We start from the raw sequence: 24,769 nt of genomic DNA, 5'->3' as shown, positions 1-24,769 counted from the left end.
AGCCAGTCTACCCAGCATTGAATGCATTCTCTTACAACACCAGTTGCGCTGGCCAGGACATGTGTCACACATGGAGAATTCCAGAATGCCAAAAGCTGTGCTTTTTGGTGAACTATGCTTTGATAAGCAAGATCAAGGTGCACCTTGCAAATGCTTCAAAGACTAGCTGAAAAGACAGCTCTCTCCGGCTGACAGTGACCAACAGGTGTGCGGGCAGGAGGCTGCCGACACAGATGGCTGACACATAACAACCAGGAAAGCAACCTACAAGTTTGAAACAAACAAATGCGAAGCTGCTGAAGAAAGGCGCAGACAACAGTAGGAATCTGCTTATACCAGAGTCACTTGTACCCCAGCTGTTCAAGAGCCTACGGATCAAGAATTGGCCTCTTCAGTCACCAACGATCAAGCCTTCCCATGATCTTCGCCTGTGAAGAATCTGCCATCATCATCATCACTACAAGTTAGTCAGTGCTGTAAAGAGGAAAAACAGGTTACTGTTACTGGTCTACCCCTTCATCTGATGAAGGCTCTATACCCAAAACATTAACCCGCCTCCTCTTTGTGGATGCTGAATGATCATATGTCTGTTTGCAAATTTTAGGGGAAATTTTTGGTTTTGTGCTTCTGGTATGGCGATCACCTATTGGTAAATTACACAACCCAGCCTGTCATCTTATGCCCATTAAAATGATTTCTCAACTTCTGCATTTTTGTTCTTATTTGTGTGGTGTGATTTAGGATAGATTAGCTCCCACACAGAAGAAAAATGTACATTCTGTCTCAGAGCTAAATTGAACAAATTCATTTGAGATACAGAATTTTGTCACATTTGTCTCTTGAGTTGATTGCCCTCCTTTGGTGACCCTCTTTGATCACCAAACCTTACATGATACTCGAGTAGGGATTACAATTTAAGGCTCCTAACGCAGAACTTCACGCGATGGAAGTGCATATTGGATGTTTGAACGTGGCGGTCAGGCCCCCAATGTATAGCCAGTATGACTTGCAGTCCAACATAAAATTTTTCACCATGATGTCAGAATAGAGGAGTGCTTAGGCCCTGTTTGTAAATTCCTATCAGTCTCTCAGTTTAATTTAGCTCAAGAAAATGCCATTCCTTCATCTGATTTTTGTTTTGTTCATTCATGGGATGTGGGTGACGCTGGCCAGGCCAGCATTTATTGCCCATCCCTAATTGCCCTTGAGAAGGTGGTGGTGAGCTGCCTTCTTGAACCACTGCAGTCCATTTGAGGTAGGTACACCCACAGTGCTGTTAGGAAGGGAGTTCCGCAATTTTGACCCCGCGACAGTGAAGGAACGGCGATATAGTTCCAAGTCAGGATGGTGTGTGACTTGGAGGGGAACTTGCAGGTGGTGATGTTCCCATGTATTTGCTGCCCTTGTCCTTCTAGTTGGTAGAGGTCGCGGGTTTGGAAGGTGCTGTCTAAGGAGCCTTGGTGCATTGCTGCAGTGCATCTTGTAGATGGTACACACTGCTGCCACTGTGCGTCGGTGGTGGAGGGAGTGAATGTTTGTAGATGGGGTGCCAATCAAGCGGGCTGCTTTGTCCTGGATGGTGTCGAGCCTCTTGAGTGTTGTTGGAGCTGCACCCATCCAGGCAAGTGGAGAGTATTCCATCACACTCCTGACTTGTGCCTTGTAGATGGTGGATAGGCTTTGGGGAGTCAGGCGGTGAGTTACTCGCCTCAGGATTCCTAGCCTCTGACCTGCTCTTGTAGCCACGATATTTATATGGCTACTCCAGTTCAGTTTCTGGTCAATGGTAACCCCTAGGATGTTGATAGTGGGGGATTCAGCAATGGTAATGCTGTTGAATGTCAAGGGGAGATGGTTAGATTCTCTCTGGTTGGAGATGGTCATTGCCTGGCACTTGTGTGGCACGAATGTTACTTTCCACTTATCAGCCCACGCCCGGATATTGTCCAGGTCTTGCTGCATTTCTACACGGACTGCTTCAGTATCTGAGGAGTCATGAATGGTGCTGAACATTGTGCAATCATCAGCGAACATCCCCACTTCTGACCTTATGATTGAAGGAAGGTCATTGATGAAGTAGCTGAAGATGGTTGGGCCCAGGACACTACCCTGAGGAACTCCTGCAGTGACGTCCTGGAGCTCAGATGATTGACCTCCAACAACCACAACCATCTTCCTTTGTGCTAGGTATGATTCCAGCCAGCAGAGGGTTTCCCCCCTGATTCCCATTGACCTCAGTTTTGCTAGGGCTCCTTGATGCCGTACTCGGTCAAATGCTGCCTTGATGTCAAGGGCAGTCACTCTCACCTCACCTCTTGAGTTCAACTCTTTTGTCCATGTTTGAACCAAGGCTGTAATGAGGCCAGGAGCTGAGTGGCCCTGGCGGAACCCAAACTGAGCGTCACTGAGCAGGTTATTGCTAAGCAGGTGCCACTTGATGGCACTGTTGATGACACCTCCATCACTTTACTGATGATAGAGAGTAGGCTGATGGGGCGGTAATTGGCCGGGTTGGATTTGTCCTGCTTTTTGTGTACAGGACATACCTGGGCAATTTTTCACATTGTAGGGTAGATGCCAGTGTTGTAGCTGTACTGGAACAGCTTGGCTAGGGGTGCGGAAAGTTCTGGAGCACAGGTCTTCAGTGCTATTGCCGGAATATTGTCAGGGCCCATAGCTTTTGCAGTGTCCAGTGCCTTCAGTCATTTCTTGATATCATGCGGAGTGAATCGAATTGGCTGAAGTGTGGCATCTGTGATGCTGGGGACTTCAGTAGGAGGCCGAGATGGATCATCAACTCGGCACTTCTGGCTGAAGATTGTTGCAAATGCTTCAGCCTTATCTTTCGCACTGATGTGCTGGGCTCCCCCATCATTGAGGATGGGGATATTTGTGGAGCCACCTCCTCCAGTTAGTTGTTTAATTATCCACCACCATTCACGGCTGGATGTGGCAGGACTGTAGAGCTTCGATCTGATCCGTTGGTTATGGGATCGCTTAGCTCTGTCTATCGCATGCTGCTTACGCAAGCGATGCATTTGTGCTACACAAGCCAGAGTTGGAACAGAGATACCACTGTGTGGTTGTTCAGAGGCTCTATTCTGCAGAACTAAGATATTTTGGAAATAAAATCACTGGTCATGGCCTGTAAGGCCAAAAGACTGTCTCAACACAAAGTATTACTAAAATGAGTGGAACATATCGTCTGGTGGAGACCTCAGCTGCCAAAGTGAAATGCTATTCAGCAGGATCTTGAGTTAATTTTGAAGTGCCAAGATACTATATTGGGCAGAGAAAAGGGAGGGCCACATGATGGAGTGACATAATGGGCTGGATTCTGTGAGCTGTGACAAGTTCAGGCCGCACACCGAAGAACTGCCGCGATGTTAAGCACGGTGTGGCTGTACATCCCCCGCCCCCCCCCCAATCTCGTGTCAGCCCTGCCGGGATATTTAAATCTCCACAGAATTACGTAAAGTTTCAATGCCCTTTCCTACACACCCCCCCCCCCCCCCCACAGTAACAATTACATGAACAATTTGCCCTTTCCGTCCCAAAGTACTTATCTTTAACATCTGACCTTCCCCCTCCAAACTGCGTAGTTTAAAGTATAGCCCTTCCCACCATCCCCTACACCCATGACGTTTATTTGACCCCGTTCCCCCACCACCCCCCTCCATGCACTGATAAACTTACATCCTCCCCCCTCCCACCAGTGTCACGCCTCGTTTCCCCGGACGGGGGTCTGAAGGCGCGGGAGTGCTGGCCGCTGCGCCGAAGATCCCAGTGGGCCCTCAAGATTGCAGGTGAGTATATTCAAATTTATTAATTTTATTGATTTAAATTTTCAAATTGTGGCCCCGTCACCCAGCGGCAAGGGGACCGCCATGGAGTCTCACCACCACAGGGAGGTTCGGGCCAGGCTCTGCTGGTGTTGAGGTCTCTGGCGGGCCTCATCTGGGCCATCTTCAGCCTCACCACCTTCCCCACCCCCCGCCACGGATCACAAAGTCCAGGGCTGCTTAAAATCCAGCCCGATGTCTTATTAAAATGATAAACAATCCTAAAAAATGTTCCAAGTGGACTACTTTGAATTGTTATCCATGTTATGCAGAGATTAACAACCTCTACACTTTTAATGCTTTTTCTTTATGTTTGAATTGTATGTAACTGCATGAGAATTCATCTTCAGGTCTTTGAAACTGGAATTTCTGGTTTACTGACATTATTTTTATTGTTGGACAAGTATGAAAGAATTTAAATAGGAGTGTTCATTGTATTTTGTTATATTTTCAGATGAAAGTGTGTGTAGGTAAACAGGAATGTACTGTGGCATATATAATAATTGTTTTCAGATGGCTAAAAATTATGAGTTGTTCTACAGGAGTTGTTGATTTTTGATTCTAATTTGTAGTTTTTTGAGATGGGTAAAATTAGCCTTGGGGACAGTTGTTGGGGACATGATGGCAGGAATGAGGCACTGTACTACAGTGTAGTATGATTAGGATCATCTGTTTTTTCTAGTTTATCTCATTTGCTTTAAGCTGCCATTGTAGAATTATTCAGTAGAGCTCATGCCCTTCCCTATTACAACTGCAATGAAGCCCGCCTTCTTCTGTTGTTCCTTGATTAGCTTTGGAGACCTTGATCAAAAGATAGCAGATGGTTTGCATATCATTTTTTATTACTAAAATTCAGTAACTTCTGCAGTGTTCATGGTTTCTTCTCTCTGAGATGAATATGTCCTTATATCTGACAAACTGAAAAACTTGCAAAGCATGACTGGCAGCACAAAAAAACCCACACAAAACTGAAGTAAAATGAAAGTTAATGCATTACCGTCTGTTGGTAGTTGAAACAGAAGACTTATTATTGTGGTATTGTTATAATTCCTTTTCTCATTTTTGTTTTTTTAATGTACAGGAATACCAACCTTGTAATACTAACTTGTGCCCTGAACTAAAGAAGACCACTCCTTGGACCCCTTGGACACCTGTTAACATCTCAGACAATGGAGGTCACTATGAGCAGAGATTTAGGTACACGTGTAAGGCACGCCTGGCTGATCCAAACTTCCTGGACATTGGCCGTCAAAGGATAGAGATGCGTTACTGTTCTAGCGATGGATCAACTGGCTGCTCTGCAGGTGGTGAGTGGAAAAACAAAATCCTGGCTTTTAGAATTATTTTGTTTCTCCAAATGATAAAATAATTGGAAATATTAGGAATATTACACAGACAAGTGTATCTGCTATCATACAAAATTAATTTCTAAACATTTTTGTATTCTTTTCCTCATGACTCTGTAACTAACCTAAGTAAATGTTTAGCATAGGGTTGCAGCCATTAAAGCACAGAAATGACTGTGGGCAGTATCAATGGATTACTCTTAACATGCTAATCACATACCTCTGCTTTTTTTTAAATGGAAGGGCTAATCCATGAATTAATGCCTCTGTTAAATTAATGGGCAAAGGAATATCACGAGAAAGCACTATTAATTTATCTGTAAAGAAAGCCAAAAGTAACCTTCAGGCATTTATATGTTAGATAAAATCTTGACAGTTATGATAAATTTGACATAAGGTCTTACACTAATAACGTGATTTGAATTTTAGACACTCTACTTCCTAATTTTAGACACTCTACTTCCTAATTCCAATTATCATGAATGTTGCGATCTTTAGTTTTCATGTGGGGAATATAATTAACGGAAAACACATGAATTCTAGTTCCTTAGGCACTAGGGACTCCAGAACCAATGCAGTTTGTCATTTTAGTGTATTGAGAGAGAGTAAATTAGTAATTTTAGAATTGAAGATGCTTCAATTTTTCATCTTTCCTTTACTCCACCTAGTTGACTATTCTTAGATGTCAACGCAGACACCAAGCTATTCAAGCACATGGAGCATCCCAACCATCCTCAATCTTGCCTTCACCTGACTTACACCAATATATATGATTTTCAGCAGGAGCTACTAGATAGCAATTAAGAGCAAAAACACTCTCTGCCTTTTCACTTCCTTAACCCAGGATATACAGAGACACTGAGGACACTTATAACATCACTCCACCATCTTGGCTGAGAACTAACTCAGCACAGATTAGTGACTGAACATGGGAGCAGTTTCTTGGTAGACAAGTGGCATCTGCAATGTTACAGATACCTTTCATGATGCAGGATAGTAAGTAGACTCTGCAGAACATGAGTTACATAAACTTTTATCTCACTGATTATACCTGCACTCTGATGTCAAAAACTGTTGTTCTGCCAAAATAAATGCTGAATATAACAACTGTCAGGAGGAACTATTTTATTAAAAGGATGGTAGGTATATGGAAAAGATTACCAGCACGGATAGTGGAATAGGTTCTAGAAGGAATTAGACATATTTATGTCAACAATTTAGAGTTATTTAGGGTTATTAGAAATGCACCAGGGGAATACATTTTTCAGATGGAAGCCTCTGCTGCCTGTCCTCCGACTTCACTGGAAACACAAACTGCATACAAATTGGGCAAAGATCAGTCTGGACTAGTCCCCCACCCATTTTATTGCTACATCTGCAGCAGTTTCCAAGATATAATGGATGCTAAGATCAATCCCTTGATCTGCTTAGTAAGGCTAAAGCCGTCAAGTTGAATCCTTTGATGACTATAGTAAAGGGTTTTTGATAATATAAATAGGGGGAAAAAACTTTCTACTTGTAATTGAATTGGTAACCAGAGGGCATACATTTAAGGTCAGCATCAAAAGAATGAAGAAAGAGTGAGTACGAGAAGTTTCTTTATGCTGTTTTTTAGGTTTGTTAGGACATTGAATGCCCTACCAGAAATATTGGCAGAAGCAAAATCCACAAGCTTTTAAAAGAGAAATTAATAAATATTTCAAAAATAAAAAGAGAATGGGTGTGGGAGTAAGTGAATAACTCTTGCTTAGAGATGGTGCAGGCTTCCATGTGAGATATGAAATTCTGTGTTTGCCTTAATTTTCACCTGCCATATTTTAGACCACTGCAACATCAGCCTAGGCTAAGACTGTCAATCAGTAGAGATGTCTTTTGAACTTTTACTTAAAGATTTCAGAAAACTTTTGTCACCTTATTGTGAAATAGCCTTTCACTGCCCCATGTCTCAAAATTTCACTTCCATTCATTCCTCTGCTCTTACTGCTAGCGTGTTCCCTGTATCTGTCAAACTGTGCATCTGGTGATGTGAATAATTATGTGGTGGTCTAATCTTGCTGAATTGTGTGCTGTTGACTCTTGGTGAGGTTTACACCAGCACTTAAGCATTTAGAAATGACTTACACTAGTACAAAAATTGCACCTATGCCCTTCATTTTAATGTTGTCTGAAAGTGCTGGTTAAAATAGTATTTTCTTTAAGAAATTCCCCCAAATGTTGGAACATAGGAGCAGGAGTAGACCATTGAGCCCATCAAAATAAAAGCAAAATACTGCAGATGCTGGAAATCTGAAATAAAAACAAAAAGTGCTGGAAATACTCAGCAGGTCTGGCAGTATCTGTGGAGAGAGAAGCAGAGTTAACGTTTCGACCTGAAACGTTAACTCTGCTTCTCTCTCCAAAGATGCTACCAGATCTGCTAAGTTTTTCCAGCACTTTTTGTTTTTATTTCAGCCCATCAAGCCTGCTCTACCATTCAATACAATCATGGCTGATTATCCACTTCAGTACCTTTTTCCCACACTATCACCATATCTCTTTATGTCATTGGTATTTAGAAATCTGTCAATCTCTGCTTTAAACATACTCAATGACTGAGCTTCCACAGCCCTCTGGGGTAGTGAATTCGAAGATTCACAACCTTCTGAGTAAAGAAAGTTGTCCTCATCTCTGTCCTAAGTGGCTTCCCCTTATTTTGAAATTGTGTCCCCTGGCTCTAAACTGTGCAACCAGGGGAAACATCTTACCTGCATCTACACTGTCTATCTCTTTAAGTATTTTGTAGGTGTCAATGAGATCACCTCTTATTCTTCGAAACTCTAGAGAATACAGGCCCAGTTTCCCCAATCTCTCTTCATAGGACAGTCCTGCCATCCCGGGAACAAATCTGGTGAACCTTTGTTGCACTCCCTCTATGGCAATAATATCCTTCCTAAGGTAAGGGAACCAAAACTGCACAGAGTACTCCAGGTGCAGTCTAACCAAGGTTATATACAATTGAAGCAAGACTTCATTACTCCTGTGCTCAAATCCTCTTGTGATAAAGGCTAACATACCATTAGCCTTCTTAATTGCTTGCAGCACCTACGTGTTAGCTTTCGGTGACTTATTGATGAGGACACCCAGTTCCCTTTGTACATCTACACTGTCTAATCTCTTATCATTTAAGAAATACTCTGCACATCTGTTCCTCCATCTAAAGTGGATAACCTCTCATTTTTACGCATTATATTTCATCTTCCATGTTCTTGCCCACTCACTGGGCTGAAATTTATCAGCATGCCAAGCTTCGCGGCGCTGCAGTTTGAAGTGAGCGGCCTTCTGACGTGAAAGTGCCGCTGCAGAGCCATCGCAATATTATGCGCGGGGGCTCATTTAAATGGAGGGGACGGAACGGCCACCCCCGATGATGTAGAGGGGGGCGGCTGACGCATTTCCGACAACGACGGCAGTGGCGCCATTTTTAAAGGGCTTCAAGCCCTTAGAAGAAATTTGCACATTTAAAGATACGTCTTTATTTCAGAAATGTAGGAATAATCTGTGCACATCTGCAATCCCCTCTCCCACCCCACAACGAATGAACATTTAATTTTATGCCCCATTCCCCCAAAAAATTAGTTCTCACTCAGAACCTTACCCCCCCCTGACCTTTATTCCCTTTGACCCTAAACCACTTCCCACCATCCCCACAGCCAATAAGGATTGTTTTGCCCGCTCTCCTGCCCTGATAATTTCACTCCTCCCCCCTCACCACCAGTGTCTCGCCTCAGAACTCCATACGGAGTTCCATATGTTGGGAAGTATATACCATCCTGTAATTGGAAACTTATTAGTTGGGACATTTTATCTGATGAATAAAAAAGGTTTTTATATCGTTGGCTTAACAAAATATTAGTTCCTCCGTCATGCTTTTTTCCCCATTGGTAAGCAGTTTTTCTTTTTATTTCTGAATTTAGGACTTCAGTTCCTTGACTTTTTCCCGTTGTTTCCTATAGGGTTTTCTGGAAGTATCTTACGATATGGGAGATTCTCTGCTTACACAGTCAACGGTGCTTGGTCTGCCTGGCTACCATGGACACAGTGTAGTAGAGACTGCAGCCGGGGAATTCGAAGTCGTAAACGAATGTGCAATAATCCTGAGCCAAGGAATGGAGGGCTTCCCTGTCTAGGGCAATCACTGGAATATCAGGAGTGTAATATCATGCCTTGTCCAGGTACAGAAGTTAGGATTTTGAACTGTGTTGCAATCAGACAGAGTACAGTTGCTGCTTGTAAATAAACTCAACATTTCTAGTCTTACCAGTATATAATAAAGATCCTTCCTTCTTGCACATTATAAATGGAGAGAGGAGGGAGTGTGAGGAAAAGAAACATATGTATCTTGGCACCACCAGATGTTAGTATAAATTGATGTTGATCTTTCATTCTATTTCTGACAGTCAGGAATATCGTAAGACAGTACTTGAGAGAGTGTGACAAACACTGTTCCAATATTATACTCATTTTAATCGACTTTAGAAGGATGAGGGCTAAGTGAGCCCAATTGGGATTCAAACCCAGGCTGTTTGGCCCTAATCCAGCACACAATCAACTGAACTACTAGTGTTCATGTTATACAAAAATAGATTTATTATCACATTCGTCAGTGTATTGCCTATTATTGAAACAATTAATAAATCCAATAGCATATGGTTTTGGGGTCATTGAGGAGCCCTTTGTAGAAGACAAGGAAGCTCGTACAAGTTGCAAAGGCAGTAATATTTATTGGCTGACTCATTGTCCTTATAAAAAATATAAATTAACCTGCCATATCTACTTTTATGCAGCAAAGGTTTCTTTACTTTGTGCAAATGCTGTCCTAGCCAGTGACGCCGACATCCCATGAACAAATTAAAAAAAGAAGGGAAACAATTTGTTTATGAATAGTTTGATTGACGACTGTGGTATCTGTAACTTCTCCCTTGCTTTAAAATGGTCCAAAGTTAGCTAGCTATTCTAAGCTGTTTTATCTCAAATCCAAGAGATGTGTTCCTACCTAGTGAAGTCTGTTTATAAGAGAAACTTATTGTTACAGTACTTCCTTCAGTGACAGATGTTAAAGACTCGTTGAATTGGCGTGAAACAAAGAGTAATAAAGTGGAACTTAATGGGTTGCCAGTTGCAGTAATGAACGATAAAAGCAATCTCCATGTGTTTGTTTTTTGTAAGGCACTGTAATAGAATGGAACAAAATTTAATTCAATCTTCGATTGAAGATCGAGGTCGAACTTCAGACCTCTATGAACTGTATTGCTGAGTTTTACCATAAGCCATCAGAGAACTTAGGAGTTGTACTTGTTCAACATGATCTCTTTCATCAGCACAAGCTATTATTCAGGTTTGTGTAAACTGCATCCCAGATGTCACTTAATCTTCAGTTTTTGTTTATATTGCTGATTTATTTACAGTGTTGATTCAGATGGTATTCTGGATCTGCCAGGCAATCTGTGAAGAAAATACAAATAGATACCACCTCCCGCTCCACAGGAAGAATTGAAAAATTACCAGTAATTTAAGAGAAAAAAAAGCAACATAAAAATAATTTTGCAGCCCCCAAATTCTGCTCTACTGAGAGCTTCAATGTTGGCGCAGTTGGTTAGTGTTTGAGAAAATGCAAAATCTGTGGAATGAGTTTCTTTAGGCTACAGCCTGGCATTGCAGCAAAACACTGGTGGAGAAAGAACTTTTTTAGTGTATCTGATTTACGTATGCATACAAATGGGTCACTACTTTGTTTAGGTACCAATTTGTGGTATTCTGGGTAAAAGGATTATAACTCTATATAATATGTAGATAAAATGGAAAATATCTAAATGTTGGCAAGCAAGAATGAGTCATTTTCCAGATTTGCTGAGACAAAACATCTTCCTCCCATTTGATAAGAGTTAGCAATGCCTTTATCCCTCTACTTCTGATCCTTTATTGTTTCTTTTTTGTGCATTTTTGCTGCTTTTAAATCTTTGTTGCTCTATTGCAACCCTTGTCCATCCCACTGAATGGGCTGAACTTGCTTCAAAAACACTTGGCGCATGCACAAGATGTGCACTGCTGAGCCGCCGCAATATTTAGCGCAGCGGTTCATTTATGTGGAGGGGGCAGAACGCCTGCCCCCGATGACGGGATGGGCACTTCGTCCCCAGCAACGGCGTATGGCACCACCACGCATGCGCCAGTGCCATTTTTAAAAGGGCTTCAAGCCCTTCAGTGAGAATTACATTTTTAAAGGTCCCGCTGTCAGAAAAAAAGTAAACTTTGAGTTGCACTTGTAATCCCCTCTCCCACACCCCGCAATTAGTAAGCAATATGCAAATTGCTCTCTTGCCCCCAAAAAAGTTTTCTCATATAGTGGCGCAGTGGTTAGCACTGCAGCCTCACAGCGCCAGGGACCCGGGTTCGATTCTGGGTACTGCCTGTGTGGAGTTTGCAAGTTCTCCCTGTGTCTGCGTGGGTTTTCTCCGGGTGCTCCGGTTTCCTCCCACAAGCCAAAAGACTTGCAGGTTGGTAGGTAAATTGGCCATTATAAATTGTCACTAGTATAGGTAGGTGGTAGGGAAATATAGGGACAGGTGGGGATGTTTGGTAGGAATATGGGATTAGTGTAGGATTAGTATAAATGGGTGGTTGATGGTCGGCACAGACTCGGTGGGCCGAAGGGCCTGTTTCAGTGCTGTATCTCTAAAAAAAAAAAATATCTTGAACTTTCCCCCCCACCATCATCCCCGCAACCAATAGGAAGAGTTTCCCTGGCTCCCCAACCCCCCTGCCCCGTCCTGAGAACTTCACTCCCCCCCTCTCCCCACCAGTGTTATGCCTCGGATCTCTGAATGGAGATCCAAAGACGCGGGAGTTCCGGCAACCAGTGGGACAGCCACCGATGCAAGGTAAGTCATTAGTCATTCATTAAAATTTATTTACGTATTTAAATTAAGTCTCCGTTGCCATGTGGCGGTGGCGGTGGGGTCGACCACAAGGCCTCACCGCCGCCAGTAAAATGGAGCGGGGCTTCCCAGCGTCGAGGCCCGTGGTGGGCCTGTCCCGGAGGCATTTTCTGGCCCTCACCGCCGTGACCCCCGACGTTGTGGGGCTGGTAAAATCCAGCCCAATGTCTCCTTGTATTAAAGGAGCACATTATGCTTTGTTTATATTATGGAGTTTCTTCTGCAGTGTGTTAAGACTGTTGGCATTTTGTGCTTTGCCCCATTTACATTTACATTTACCAAGAACACTGGTTCTTCGGATGTTGTGATCACAACTTTAAAGTAACTTAGACTTGTGCATGTGCAGTTGTGATTTTAGATTTTTGGGGAGTAAATTCCTTTAAAGTTGGAGAAAGATCTTTACAGGTCTCCAGAGCAGAATTGCACTGCTGGCGTGAAAAGGTGTTCTGAAAAATGTAGGACATCTGATCCATATCTATTGGCATTATCTGTGGTAGTTTCCTGTCACCATTTTTTTCTCACCTCTAGTGCGCAGGGTAAACTCAGATCTTAACTGAGTCTCCATGCAGTGGAAGGCACTGGTGCTGCCACATTTATATTACAATCAGAATCGGCTTGCCTCTAACAGCAGAACTCTTACACAAATAAAACAATAATCCTTATGGGGATTCATGTGCTTTGGCTTTGGTTAAAAATAATGTTTTTTTTCAAGTGAAAAGTAATTCAAAAACATTCAAATATGTGTATGTGTGGGTACGGAAGTATAGTGGTTATGTTACTGGTCTAGTAATCCAGAGGCCTGGACAAATGTTCTGAAGATATAAGTTTAAATCCCACCAAGGCAGCTGGGAAATTTAAAGTTAGCTAATTAAATAAAGTCTGGAATAAAAAGCTAGGGCTGAATTTTCCCAGCCCATTGGGGTCAGGCTGGGAGGTGGGAGTACTGGCAATTTGGTGGGGGAAGGCATCAGGAGGTGAGCCCATGTCTTCTCGCCGTCATGGCATATTGCCAGTGGTGGGCACCTCAGCAGCGCAGCCGCCCCCAGGCAGCAAATTGAGCCACTTATGGGCCCAATTAAGGGCCACTTGCTGCTCCCGCAGGCATTTTGCCAGTGTCGGGAGGGCCCACTGCTGCGTGGGAAGACCACCAGGTAAGCCCTGGTGGCCACCCAGCAGGTTCTTGGGGGAGCCTTCCTTAAGGGGCACTCCATGCTGCTCCCAGTGCACCACCACCACCAACACACCACCTCCACCCCCTGATCGCTGGGGCCTGCCTACCTGACCCTGGCTTTCTCACAAAAAACCAATGTCCCCTTCAGGGGTGTTTTGCTGTTGAGATGTCCTCTCCCTAGTGTTGCAGCCTCAGCAGTAGCCACCGGTAGCGATGGTGCTGTCTGCTGGCCCATATTTTGGCCAGTACCTCTAGGAGCGGGTCACTATCCTCAATTGGAAGGTGGCACTGGCAGCGGCCTGTTAATTGGCCATCGCTGGCAAAATGTCGCCCCAGGGTCCTGTCACCCACTGGAGTGGGGTCAGCTCCTGCTTCAGCCCCAGTGGCGGGTCTTCACCTCCGTCACAAAATCCAGTCCCTAATGTCATTAATGGTGACCATGATACTACTGGATTGTCATAAAAACCTATGTGGTTCACGAATGTCCTTCATCAAAAGAAATCTGATGTCCTTACCTGGTCTGGCCTACACATGACTCCAGCCCTACCTCTTACCTACCCTTTGAAATGACCTACCAAGCCACTCAGTTGTATTCAAGATGGTGGCTTGCCATCACCTTCTCAAGGGCAATTAGGGATGGGTAATAAATGCTGCGAATGAGTTAAAAAAAAATGTAAATAGTGCCAAGCAGAGAGTATTTTGTTAACCTCTGGATATTTTGTTTGAGAATTGAAGGCCAGAATAAGCAGTAACCTAGTTGGGGATGTATAATCAGTGCACAAGAAACATTTTGAAAAGTGCCCAGTATTTTATTATTTGCTCTCATTTTCAGTGGATGGTGGTTGGTCCTGTTGGTCTTCCTGGTCGAAGTGCTCTGTCACCTGTGGAGGTGGACATTACATGAGGACACGTTCCTGCAGCAATCCTCCACCTGCATATGGTGGAGACATCTGTCTGGGTCTGCACACTGAAGAAGCATTGTGTAACACACAACCCTGTCCAGGTATGGGGGACAGAATAAAGACCTCAGCAGAAATAAATGTCAGGCCTTTAACTGCTCAGTTTGGCACTGAAATTCCCTTGCAGCCTTAACACATTCTTCTGGTCATAAATCATTTACAAAAATGAGTTTCCTGCAAATTTGTGATGATGATTGTCATGAAATACATTTAGAGAAATATGAAAAATTTCCTTTTGTGTTTCACTCATGGCTTGCTTGTTTGTATGTTTTTCCTGCAGGGTGGAAGAGCACCAAATTACATTCATGTTAAGTGCCAATCTGCTGTTAGAACATTTTCCTATACCAGTTGAAAATGTTCTAACAATTTGTTGTTTTAATCTGCCTGACTGTCAACAAAAACTAAGTTCAATCATGGCTTTCAAAAGAGAATTGAATAATTATCTGAAGCAAAAACATTTGCAGGGCGACAGGGAAAAGGCAGGGGAGTGGGACTAGATGAGTTGCTCTTTTCTAGAGAGCCAGCATGGACACAAGGGGCTGAATGGCCTCCTTCTGTGCTGTAACCATTCTGATTCTATTATGCTCTTCTACTGTTACAACTCAAGTCATTGGTTTTGAAGCCAGATTAATAAGTATGGTGTCGCAGAAACTGTGACTGAGTAGTAACAGTGGGATTGAATTATAATGTATTGGGAAATTTAGGATAGCTTTCCAATTGCAGTACTTAGCCTGATGTCTCTCAGATTGACCAGCTGGTCACTGGGAAATTAGTTGGGAATATCCAAAATAATTTCATTTCAGAACCAAACAGCCAACACAGAGATCAATTTGACAGAAGCAGCCAAACTAGGGAAGTAAGTTCATGGCTAGAAGTGTGTTGTCAGAATGAGGGTTCTTACTTACTGATGAAAGCATATTATGCCATCCAGTTGTCCCTACTTTGTTCAAAAGTAAAAAGGCAAGGTACCTGCAAATGCTTGAAGGCAAATATTTCACAATTCCAATAATCAAATGATGATTAATTATTGAATATTCAAAGACAGATGTTTGTCCTGAGAGAATGCTTACCACTTACTTTTTTCCCATACAGATAGCTGGTCAGAGTGGTCTGGGTGGTCAGAGTGTGAGGTCTCAGGTTCACAACATCGTACTCGTCACTGTAAAATTTTATTTCCTGTTGGTTACCAGTGCTCTGAGAATAGCAGTGAGAGCCGAGCCTGTGTTTATGACTCCAATTTCATTCCTGGTAAGTTTGTTGGCTGAATGGGACCGATAGGGGATTACTGCAAAAACAACTCATAATTCATTATGGGCATGCCTTGTCTGTTAACATTGAATAATCATATCCATCTCAACTGTTTTAAAATTTGAGTGGTGAATTCAACTTCAGCAAGGACGCAAAACAGACCCCTTATTATACACCCATCGATTTTCCTTTACATTGAAGTCAATATACAATTTCAGAATGCACAGCTAACAATTATTCTAGAAGATTGTTTAATTTTCACAACATAATTATTTAGACAGAAATGGGAACATTTAGAATCTTCAATACATGGACTTCAGTAAGGCGTTTGATAAGGTTCCCCATGGTAGGCTGATGGAGAAAGTGAAGGCGCATGGGGTCCAAGGTGTACGAGCTAGATGGATAAAGAACTGGCTGGGCAACAGGAGACAGAGAGTAGCAGTGGAAGGGAGTTTCTCAAAATGGAGACGTGTGACCAGTGGTGTTCCGCAGGGATCCGTGCTGGGACCACTGTTGTTTGTGATATACATAAATGATTTGGAGGAAAGCATAGGTGGTCTGATTAGCAAGTTTGCAGACGACACTAAGATTGGTGGAGTAGCAGATAGTGAAGGGGACTGTCAGAGAATACAGCAGAATATAGATAGACTGGAGAGTTGGGCAGAGAAATGGCGGATGGAGTTCAATCAGGGCAAATGCGAGGTGATGCATTTTGGAAGATCCAATTCAAGAGTGAACTATACAGTAAATGGAAAAGTCCTGGGGAAAATTGATGTACAGAGAGATTTGGGTGTTCAGGTCCATTGTTCCCTGAAGGTGGCAACGCAGGTCAATAGAGTGGTCAAGAAGGCATACGGCATGCTTTCCTTCATCGGACGGGGTATTGAGTACAAGAGTTAGCAGGTCATGTTACAGTTGTATAAGACTTTGGTTCGGCCACATTTGGAATACTGCGTGCAGTTCTGGTCGCCACATTACCAAAAGGATGTGGATGCTTTGGAGAGGGTGCAGAGGAGGTTCACCAGGATGTTGCCTGGTATGGAGGGCGCTAGCTATGAAGAGAGGTTGAGTAGATTAGGATTATTTTCATTAGAAAGACGGAGGTTGAGGGGGGACCTGATTGAGGTGTACAAAATCATGAGAGGTATAGACAGGGTGTATAGCAAGAAGCTTTTTCCCAGAGTGGGGGATTCAATTACAAGGGGACACGAGTTCAAAGTGAAAGGGGAAAAGTTTAGGGGGGATATGCGTGGAAAGTTCTTTACGCAGAGGGTGGTGGGTGCATGGAACGCATTACCAGCGGAGGTGGTAGACGCAGGCACGATAGCGTCTTTTAAGATGTATCTAGACAGATACATGAATGAGCAGGAAGTAAAGAGATACAGACACTTCGAAAATAGGCGACAGGTTTAGATAGAGGATTTGGATCGGCGTAGGCTTGGAGGGCCGAAGGGCCTGTTCCTGTGCTGTAATTTTCTTTGTTCTTTGTTCTACTGGCCAGGCAAATCATCTACAAAAAAGGATTGCAAATTTAATGTTGAGAGAAGTGGCCAAGTGTCACTGCACATCAGAGCTGACAAAGAAATTTAGAGCCCTCCCCAGGCCACTGACTTGTGTTAAGAGCAGTTAGGAAAGGATCGTCTGTGTAGTGTACTACAAGCAGAACTATAATGCAGTATGCACAAATACACATTTTGTTGTGTGGATAATTTTACTCCAGGCGTACGAAAGTTCCATTGTGCGGATATCAGAATGCAAGTAGTTCTGCACTGGCCATTTTATGAGTAGTATGCATGCAGTATATGCAGCTGAAATACTTGACAAATACAATATAGCCTGCCCACCCTTATGTTTGCAACTAATGCATGGCTGAGTGAGATCAAAAAGGAGAAACATGAGGGTTTTATATTCACAAAAAAAGAGTAGGGGCAGAAACCTGGGAATAGGAAGCCTGTTAGTATTCCTTCCATCTCAGCTAGGGAATGACATTTAGTTTGAAAGCCAGAGGAGAAAAGTAACAAAGAAATGAGAGAAAAAAACGTACACAAAAGCAGTTACACACAATGATGATTAGGAAAGAGAAGCAGGCAGCCATTCTCGTTGCCTACATACGATAACAACATCTCCAGTTAAATCTGTCAAGTTACCCACACAGATTCAAATGAAACCACTAGCAGAGCAGGGATATCTCTGTAATCACTGGAATTAACTGCATAAAGTGCTGCTGTTCATGAAAATCAACACTCTCATGTGACTGCAGTGGAACCCTCATCTGTTCAAACCTGATACATTCCTGGTGTAAGCATGTCTTTACTTAGCTCAGATTGATCGTGGCTTGGCAACTGGTGGCTCAACCAGCCTGTTTATAAGCAATTATTTTTCTGCGTCAGTTGCTGAATTACAATTCATAATTCCACTGTATTTCTAATATTAAATATAGTTATTTAACCACATATCAACAAATCAATGCATAATGACAAAATAAGTCACATCTCATGCAGTCGTAACTCATATTTTGCAAAGAAATGTATGCACATTATTAATTATGCTAGTCTATCTAATGCAATTTTTAAAAAATTACAAATTATCGGTAAATATGCATTGAAGAATGAAAACCATAGGAGAGGTTAAATAAAGTTTACTTAATTTTGGGTTCCTTGAATAGTTTTATTATCTCAGCAGCTTTACTCCACCAATTTTCTCCCTTCCTGGGTATGTGTTCATTTTTTGTTGGGATATAATGTTGCATAATTGGATACCCTCACAAACCTAGTCCAAATGGCTATTGTTGATGTGTGCACATCTTCTGATCTAGTGTTGACAGACTGTGTGGTTGAGCAGCCTACCACAGCCAAGCCCAATCTTGTCCTCTCCCAACCACCACATGTACAAACCTCTAGTAGGGGATGTAGAAGGTCCAGTGGCAGTATCCTAAGAAGAGCAGGGAAGCTGTCCCAGTGTCTTGGCTAATAACAAACATCACTAAAAATGAATTAATGTTGTCATCTCATTGATGGTTGAGGGATTTTGCTGTGTGCAGATTGGCTGCCATGTTTCCCTACATTACACATGACTACGCTTCAAAAGTACTTTATTGGCTGTAATGCATTTTGACATCCTGAGGTTGTGAAAGACACCATATAAAGCAAGTTCTTTCTTTCTAGTAGGTGTCATTGGATAGCAAGCAGGAATGGGGATCCTATCCAATAATCCACTCCATAGCTTAGAGTGTTGAGATTAGTTTTCCACCCCACCACTGCCTGGTTGGAATCAACAAGCTGAACACAGACTGGGGATTGAATCTTCCTGACCTATGGCTCAATTGAATAAACTCAATAGTCCATCAAGAGAGCTTAATTTTCCTTATTTAAATTGTCAAATGAGTATTTTTATTAATAAAACAATTTAATTTTTAAAATTTATTCCCTTAGAAGTGTATATTGCCAAGTCCAGCTCAGGAGAAAGAAGATGTGGTGGTAGGTGTTGATTCTGTAATCCTGTATTTGTTGATTCCCTAATCCTGCATTTGGAGAAAACTCTTAAATATGTTCGTACTTTACTTAATGAATGCTTATTTCACTGTCTAAAATTCTTTGCAGAATTCAACATGTTCCATATGATTGCAGTGGGATTGAGCTGCTCTATCTTAGGTTGTCTCCTAACATTACTTGCATATACCTACTGCCAGCGATATCAACGGCAGTCCCACGATGCCACCGTTATCCATCCAATTTCTGCAGTTCCCCTCAATGCTAGCATCACAAACCATGTCAATAAACTTGATAAATATGATTCAGTGGAAGCCATTAAGGTGAGACATTCCAACTTCAAATCATAAATTTCATTTATTACTGTCTTCTGAAGTTTAATGTAGTGACACCAGACACATAACTAAGCAAGGAATATTAGTTTAGAGTCCGTAGAAGTTACCAGCTCATGTTGACATTTTTTTATTAAGTCATTACAATAATTAAAAAAAGATAACAGTAAAATGTTTGGTAGAATGGATGGAGTGTGTAGATTTGTCAACAAATTCTTAGGAGTGAAAACCACCTTGAACAAAAATTGGGAAAATGCTTATTTTTCTCAATAATTAACAAACCACTAACCAATTGCAACTTCAGAAATTGCATGACCAAAACAATGTTCTTTTGACTTCATTGGTGAATTAGTAGTTATGAAGCAAAACAGATATTTTTTCACTAAAATAGGAATTTCATCTGGATTATGCAAATTGTTTGATTGGAAATTGGCCGAATCATTTTTGCAGAACCTGATGTCAGCACCAAAAGCTCCCATAATTTCTCTTGTAGGAAGCTTGGTTCAGCTTCTGTCTAAATTTATTCTTTATAGTACCATGGTGGTAACCTTTTACTTCACAGCCTGGATGTAATGTGGTGGAGCCGATCACCTACCTGTTATAGAATTCATGCAGTTTACATCCTATTGAAATCAATGAGATAAAATTCGACGAGTTCCACAATGGCAAGCGATCCGCTCTACTCCGCCATATTACCTCGCAGTGGTGAAGTTGAAAATGATCTCGCCTGTGTTTATTAAAAAAATGAAAGGAGCAGTTAAGCCTGTACAAGTACTTTTAGAAGTATTTACAGAAGCACTGAAAGAGATCTCAATCTTTCTTGCTAGATTACTGTTCAAGATTTTGATCAGAAGAATGCATTTATCAGTTGTTGGTGATGGTGAGGACAGGGATTGTGCAGGAGACTAAGCTGATCATAAAATATGGAATTTTGAAATACACTGCAGTATGATATGTGTAGGACCAGCCCTGCTTTTAGCAGTAAATTTGCCAGATTGCCTTAGCCATGAACAGGTAATTAGCATTCACCCAGAAAACCTCATGTGCGTTTACAGCGAGAGGAACAGTTGCTGCCCTCCAGATCTGCTTCAGCACCAAGACTGGAAAATTAATTTCTGGTCATAAACACTGCAATAGTTTTAGGAGTTAAAGCTGAAAGCCCCAAAAATTGCATGGTTAATATAGTAAAAATTATATCTATAAGATATTATTAATAAGTAATATCTTTATTTTCCAGGCCTTCAACAAAAACAATTTGATCCTTGAGGAACGAAATAAGTACTTCAACCCACATCTTCATGCAAAGTCTTTTTCCAACACCTATTTCACAGACCTAAATATATATGATGACTACTAGAGTGGCCTATTGCTAAATACACTGGTCTACTGACTAAAGGTCCCTCTTTAGAGTCTGAAATGGAGAAGAGGCCTGTGCTAATTTCTACCAACATCCGTTCCTGCCTTTTGCCCATCTAAAATGAAAACAAACATCAATGACTACATTTGAAATGATCAAACCCAGAAATGAATTCCAGCCAAGTTGGAATTCAGCTGTTCTGTTCTGCTGTGGTAGAACTGAGGACTATTTACCTTCTATTAAAGAAGTGTATCTTACAGTGAGTAAAGAAACACAAACAGTGCCTGTGGACAGAAGATCGTCATTTAATGAATTGTGTGTGTTTGTGTTTTCACCAGACCTATTCTATATGACATAACAATGTGAACATCTGCAAAGTGAAACTCAGAGCTCAGAAGTAATTAGTGCAGTATTGAGAAGCAAGCTGAACAAATGGAACAAGTAGCTGAGTGAGTTTCGGTGCTGCCCCCATGAGGTTGTTGAACATTCTGTTGTATGAAGTTAGGAATGTTCAACCGTATTGACTGTGCCCACTTCATGCCATTCCAAAGACCCTGCCAGCTGTAACTTGTAGATCAGCATGTCTGTTCTTTTATAATCTTTCCAAGCTACTTAGAAAGTGGATCTTAAATGCACCTGTGTTGCTATTTCATTTTACACAATCCCTATTGTCTGTGTAATTATTGACCATTTATTGACCAATTTAGTGTTTGAGAACAATCATGAAATATTTTCAGTGTGCAACTTACAAAACTGTAAATAACTGACAACATATGAATAATGCAGATGGTCAACTACGTATATTTAGTTCAGTAGGGAAGTCAATTGCCTCCCCCCCCCCAAACACCCCCATCAACAGCATTAATAACTGCAATGTTGAAAAAAGTGGCTTTTGTACAGAGCCCATCTGCTGTGAATTCTTGCAGCTTCTGCTGTATGTAGGCTATTAATTTATCCTATTCCTGCTTTGTATGCTGAGTTTCTTTGTTCATTGTAGATTCAGATGGCTTCTCACAACCAGTGTCTTCTGCATGTGATGTATTACAATAGTTGCAAAGTCATTTTCTGCCTGATTGTTGAGTTTTATAAGTCTTCTGTCAGCTCTATGGGTTTTATGCTGCTACATTATATTCAGTATTATGCCAAATTTCTAACATGAGAAAATATTTGATTCAGTTCATTTAAAACATGAATATTTATTTTTAATAACATCATAAGGTATCAAGATATCAGTATCTGCTACATAGGATACTTGACTATTTGTGAATGCAATGATAGCAAAAGAGGTTTAATTTCTTCTATTAACACACTGCTGCTTAAAGCATTCACGTCAGATTCCTTTGTGCATTAGTTTAGTGCAATCTGTAATGTGTTTATTTTAACTGGGCTAACAAATGTGTTAAAATATTTCACACAGAAATTTTATATGGAAGCATTAAGCAGTATGCTACCAGATATCAAACCCCAAGATATTTGACATAATTTGAAAGGGCAAATGTAAGCTTAGTATTGTACAGATCAGATCAGCAGTTGAAACAGTTCTGGTATTTATTTTTCCCATTGCTACAAAAACGAATATGATTTTTGATATTTTCCACCTTAAAAATGCTGCAATGCAAAAGGAGATACAATACATTATTTTAGTGTAAATCGAGAGAATGCCTTTTTTCCTCCTCCTTAAGCAAAAACCCACGAACAAAATCACATTCTAAGATAACAAAAAAGTCATATCCTGGAATGTTGACCTATTCTTTTTGTCTATATGCTGATTGAGTGGCATATGCATTTGCAGGATTTGTAGTTTTCCTTTTTATCTGTCCTTGAAGACTTCAAGGTGTGGCTCCAGTCTGATAGAAGTGTATTTGAAAGAAAGTGTTCTGCATATGTTGGAGCTTTCTATTACATTAAATGCAGCCTCAATTTGACATTTTATATTGGCATGGTTCGTGCAGTGTCATTAAACAGCATAGTATAAAGCCTATATGTCTTTTAACATTGGAGTAAATTCTACAAAGTAACACTCCTGGCAGACTTGTGCAATAGGAGACATATTAGAAGTGGCCATCAAGATTAGCGTGACCTGCACAATTTTTCATTAAGGACAGAAAACTGTGCAAGGAAAGATGACTTCAATGCTTTAATTTCCCCATATGTACCTCCATTCTCATGAAACTGGGTAAGGAGCATTAATTTGTAAAATCTATCCCGATGAGCTGAAAGAAGATAAGTGGGCCATCCAGCCTCTGCAGGCAGTGCAGAGGAACACAAGGTTGATGCCTGCATTAGATAGATGAGTGATGAGTAGGACTAGATAAATCAAGTCTTGTCAAATTTTGAAAGAATTAGCATAATTGTGGTATTTAAGATAGTTAACAATAGAAAAAGTAAATTTACAACTACGGGCTGAATTTCTTGAGCAGGGAAGAAGTCCTACTCCCAGGACCGAAGGCGAGAGCCGAACCCACGCTGGAGGGTGGCAGGACCTTGTGGTGGCATTTTGCCACCGGTGGCCAATGAACAGGCCATCGCCGGGACTGCCGTTCAATTGCGGTTGGTGGCCTGCCTGCCAGAGCTGCAGATCCAATCAGGGGGCTGGCAGCTCAGCAGCTTCAGCAGCTACTGCTGAGTCTACAGGACAAGGAAGAGGGCACCTACATACTGAGGTGCTCTCGAAGACGTGGTAAGTGTTTTTTCAGCAATCTGGGGCCAGGCAGGCAGGCCCAGTAATCGGGGTTTTGGGGGGGGGGGCATATTCCAGCGGCGGTGCCTTAGCCATGGTGGTGACCATTGCCACCAGGGGGCATGCCTCTGTGGGCTGTGGAGTGGGCATTAAAAGGAGGATTCCTCCTCCTGGGAATCCACTGAGAGGTCACCAGGGTTTACCTGGCGGTCTTGCCACGTGACGGAGGCCCCTCCTGACGCCAGAATAATGCCAGCAGGGGTGGGAAGTGACCCTTAGTAGGGCATTTAATTGCCTCAATTGCAGCCATGCTGCTGAGGTTCCCAACGCTGGTAAATTGCTGTAGTGGCAGGATGACGTCGGGCTTCCCTCCCGACATCTTCCTCCGCCATATTACCAAGCTTTCCACCTCCCAGCCTGCTCTAAAGGGCTGGTAAAATCCAGCCGCACACTTTCAGAAATAAAATGGCAGTGGGGAAAATGCTGTCCAAGATTTGGTAGGGAGGGGTTGGGGGTGGGCGGTGTGGTCATGGGGGGGAGATGATATTTAAGACAATAGCATCCTTTTATATAGAGAGTGGTCAGCAGATAGAATGTGTTTTGAGGAATGGCGATTGAGGCGAGGAAAATATGCTGAAAGGCCTTCCTCATCTGAATCAACCTGTGATATTTGCATATTTCAAAATAATTAATTCTCTCAGTTTCATTGGAGGGTCATAAATTACAAAGCGAAACAGGCATTTACCAGGACCTTTTTTAAATTAAAAGAGGAAATTCAAGCCCTCATACATGTGAAAGAGGTGAACAAGAAAACATAGAGTTATCTCACTGTGGTATGTTTTGATGCAAAAGAAAATTTCTAATTTTAATTGTTTTGTGAGAAATAGTTCAAAATTTCAGAACTCTGAGGGGGAATATTTGATAACAGTGGAGGTGAAATTCCTCTTTTAATGAAAGATGGAAGAATGCCTGCTTCAGCTGTACTTAACATCGCCCTGCTAATGATATCACATTCTCAGAAATAACATGGGCTGAATCGCCACAGAGGGGGTCCTCCGTGGGCCATGGATTGCCCCCAGAGGAGGTTACCCCTCCACCAGAGCTCGCTCAGTATCTCCATGTGGTGGTGGAGGGCCCATCCGACGTCCTGTAAATGCCAGCGGAGGCAGGAGTGGCCCTTAAAATTGAGTGGCTTAATTGGCCTCCCAGAGGACTTCCCAACCGTCACAGTACCCACCATGGACAAAGTGGCATGGGGGCAGAACAGCATCGGACACACTGCCTGGCACCACTCCACGCCATTTTGTGTGCCCCCTCTGCCTCCCAACCTGTCTCCAAGGACCAGATAAAATCCAGCCCCATGTTTCAGAGT

At 42.1% G+C, this 24,769-nt stretch overlaps 1 protein-coding gene across 2 annotated transcripts in view; it reads left to right on the top strand.

The window, feature by feature from the left end:
• sema5a (sema domain, seven thrombospondin repeats (type 1 and type 1-like), transmembrane domain (TM) and short cytoplasmic domain, (semaphorin) 5A) overlaps positions 1 to 23,443 on the top strand; it is a 333,948-nt gene extending 310,505 nt beyond the window's left edge. For both annotated transcript variants that reach the window (XM_068010212.1, XM_068010220.1), the window contains 7 exons: positions 4,924 to 5,149; positions 9,181 to 9,399; positions 14,166 to 14,336; positions 15,385 to 15,540; positions 18,972 to 19,016; positions 19,140 to 19,351; positions 20,598 to 23,443. In XM_068010212.1, coding sequence (XP_067866313.1) covers positions 4,924 to 5,149; positions 9,181 to 9,399; positions 14,166 to 14,336; positions 15,385 to 15,540; positions 18,972 to 19,016; positions 19,140 to 19,351; positions 20,598 to 20,717 — 1,149 coding nt within the window. In that variant the 3' untranslated portion in view covers positions 20,718 to 23,443. The remainder of the gene's footprint in view (positions 1 to 4,923; positions 5,150 to 9,180; positions 9,400 to 14,165; positions 14,337 to 15,384; positions 15,541 to 18,971; positions 19,017 to 19,139; positions 19,352 to 20,597) is intronic.
• The last annotated feature ends 1,326 nt before the right edge of the window (positions 23,444 to 24,769 follow it).

This window comes from Heterodontus francisci, chromosome 2 (genome assembly GCF_036365525.1).
Source record: "Heterodontus francisci isolate sHetFra1 chromosome 2, sHetFra1.hap1, whole genome shotgun sequence".
In the NCBI taxonomy this organism is placed as follows: domain Eukaryota; kingdom Metazoa; phylum Chordata; class Chondrichthyes; order Heterodontiformes; family Heterodontidae; genus Heterodontus; species Heterodontus francisci.
This window is presented reverse-complemented; position numbering and strand designations above follow the sequence as displayed.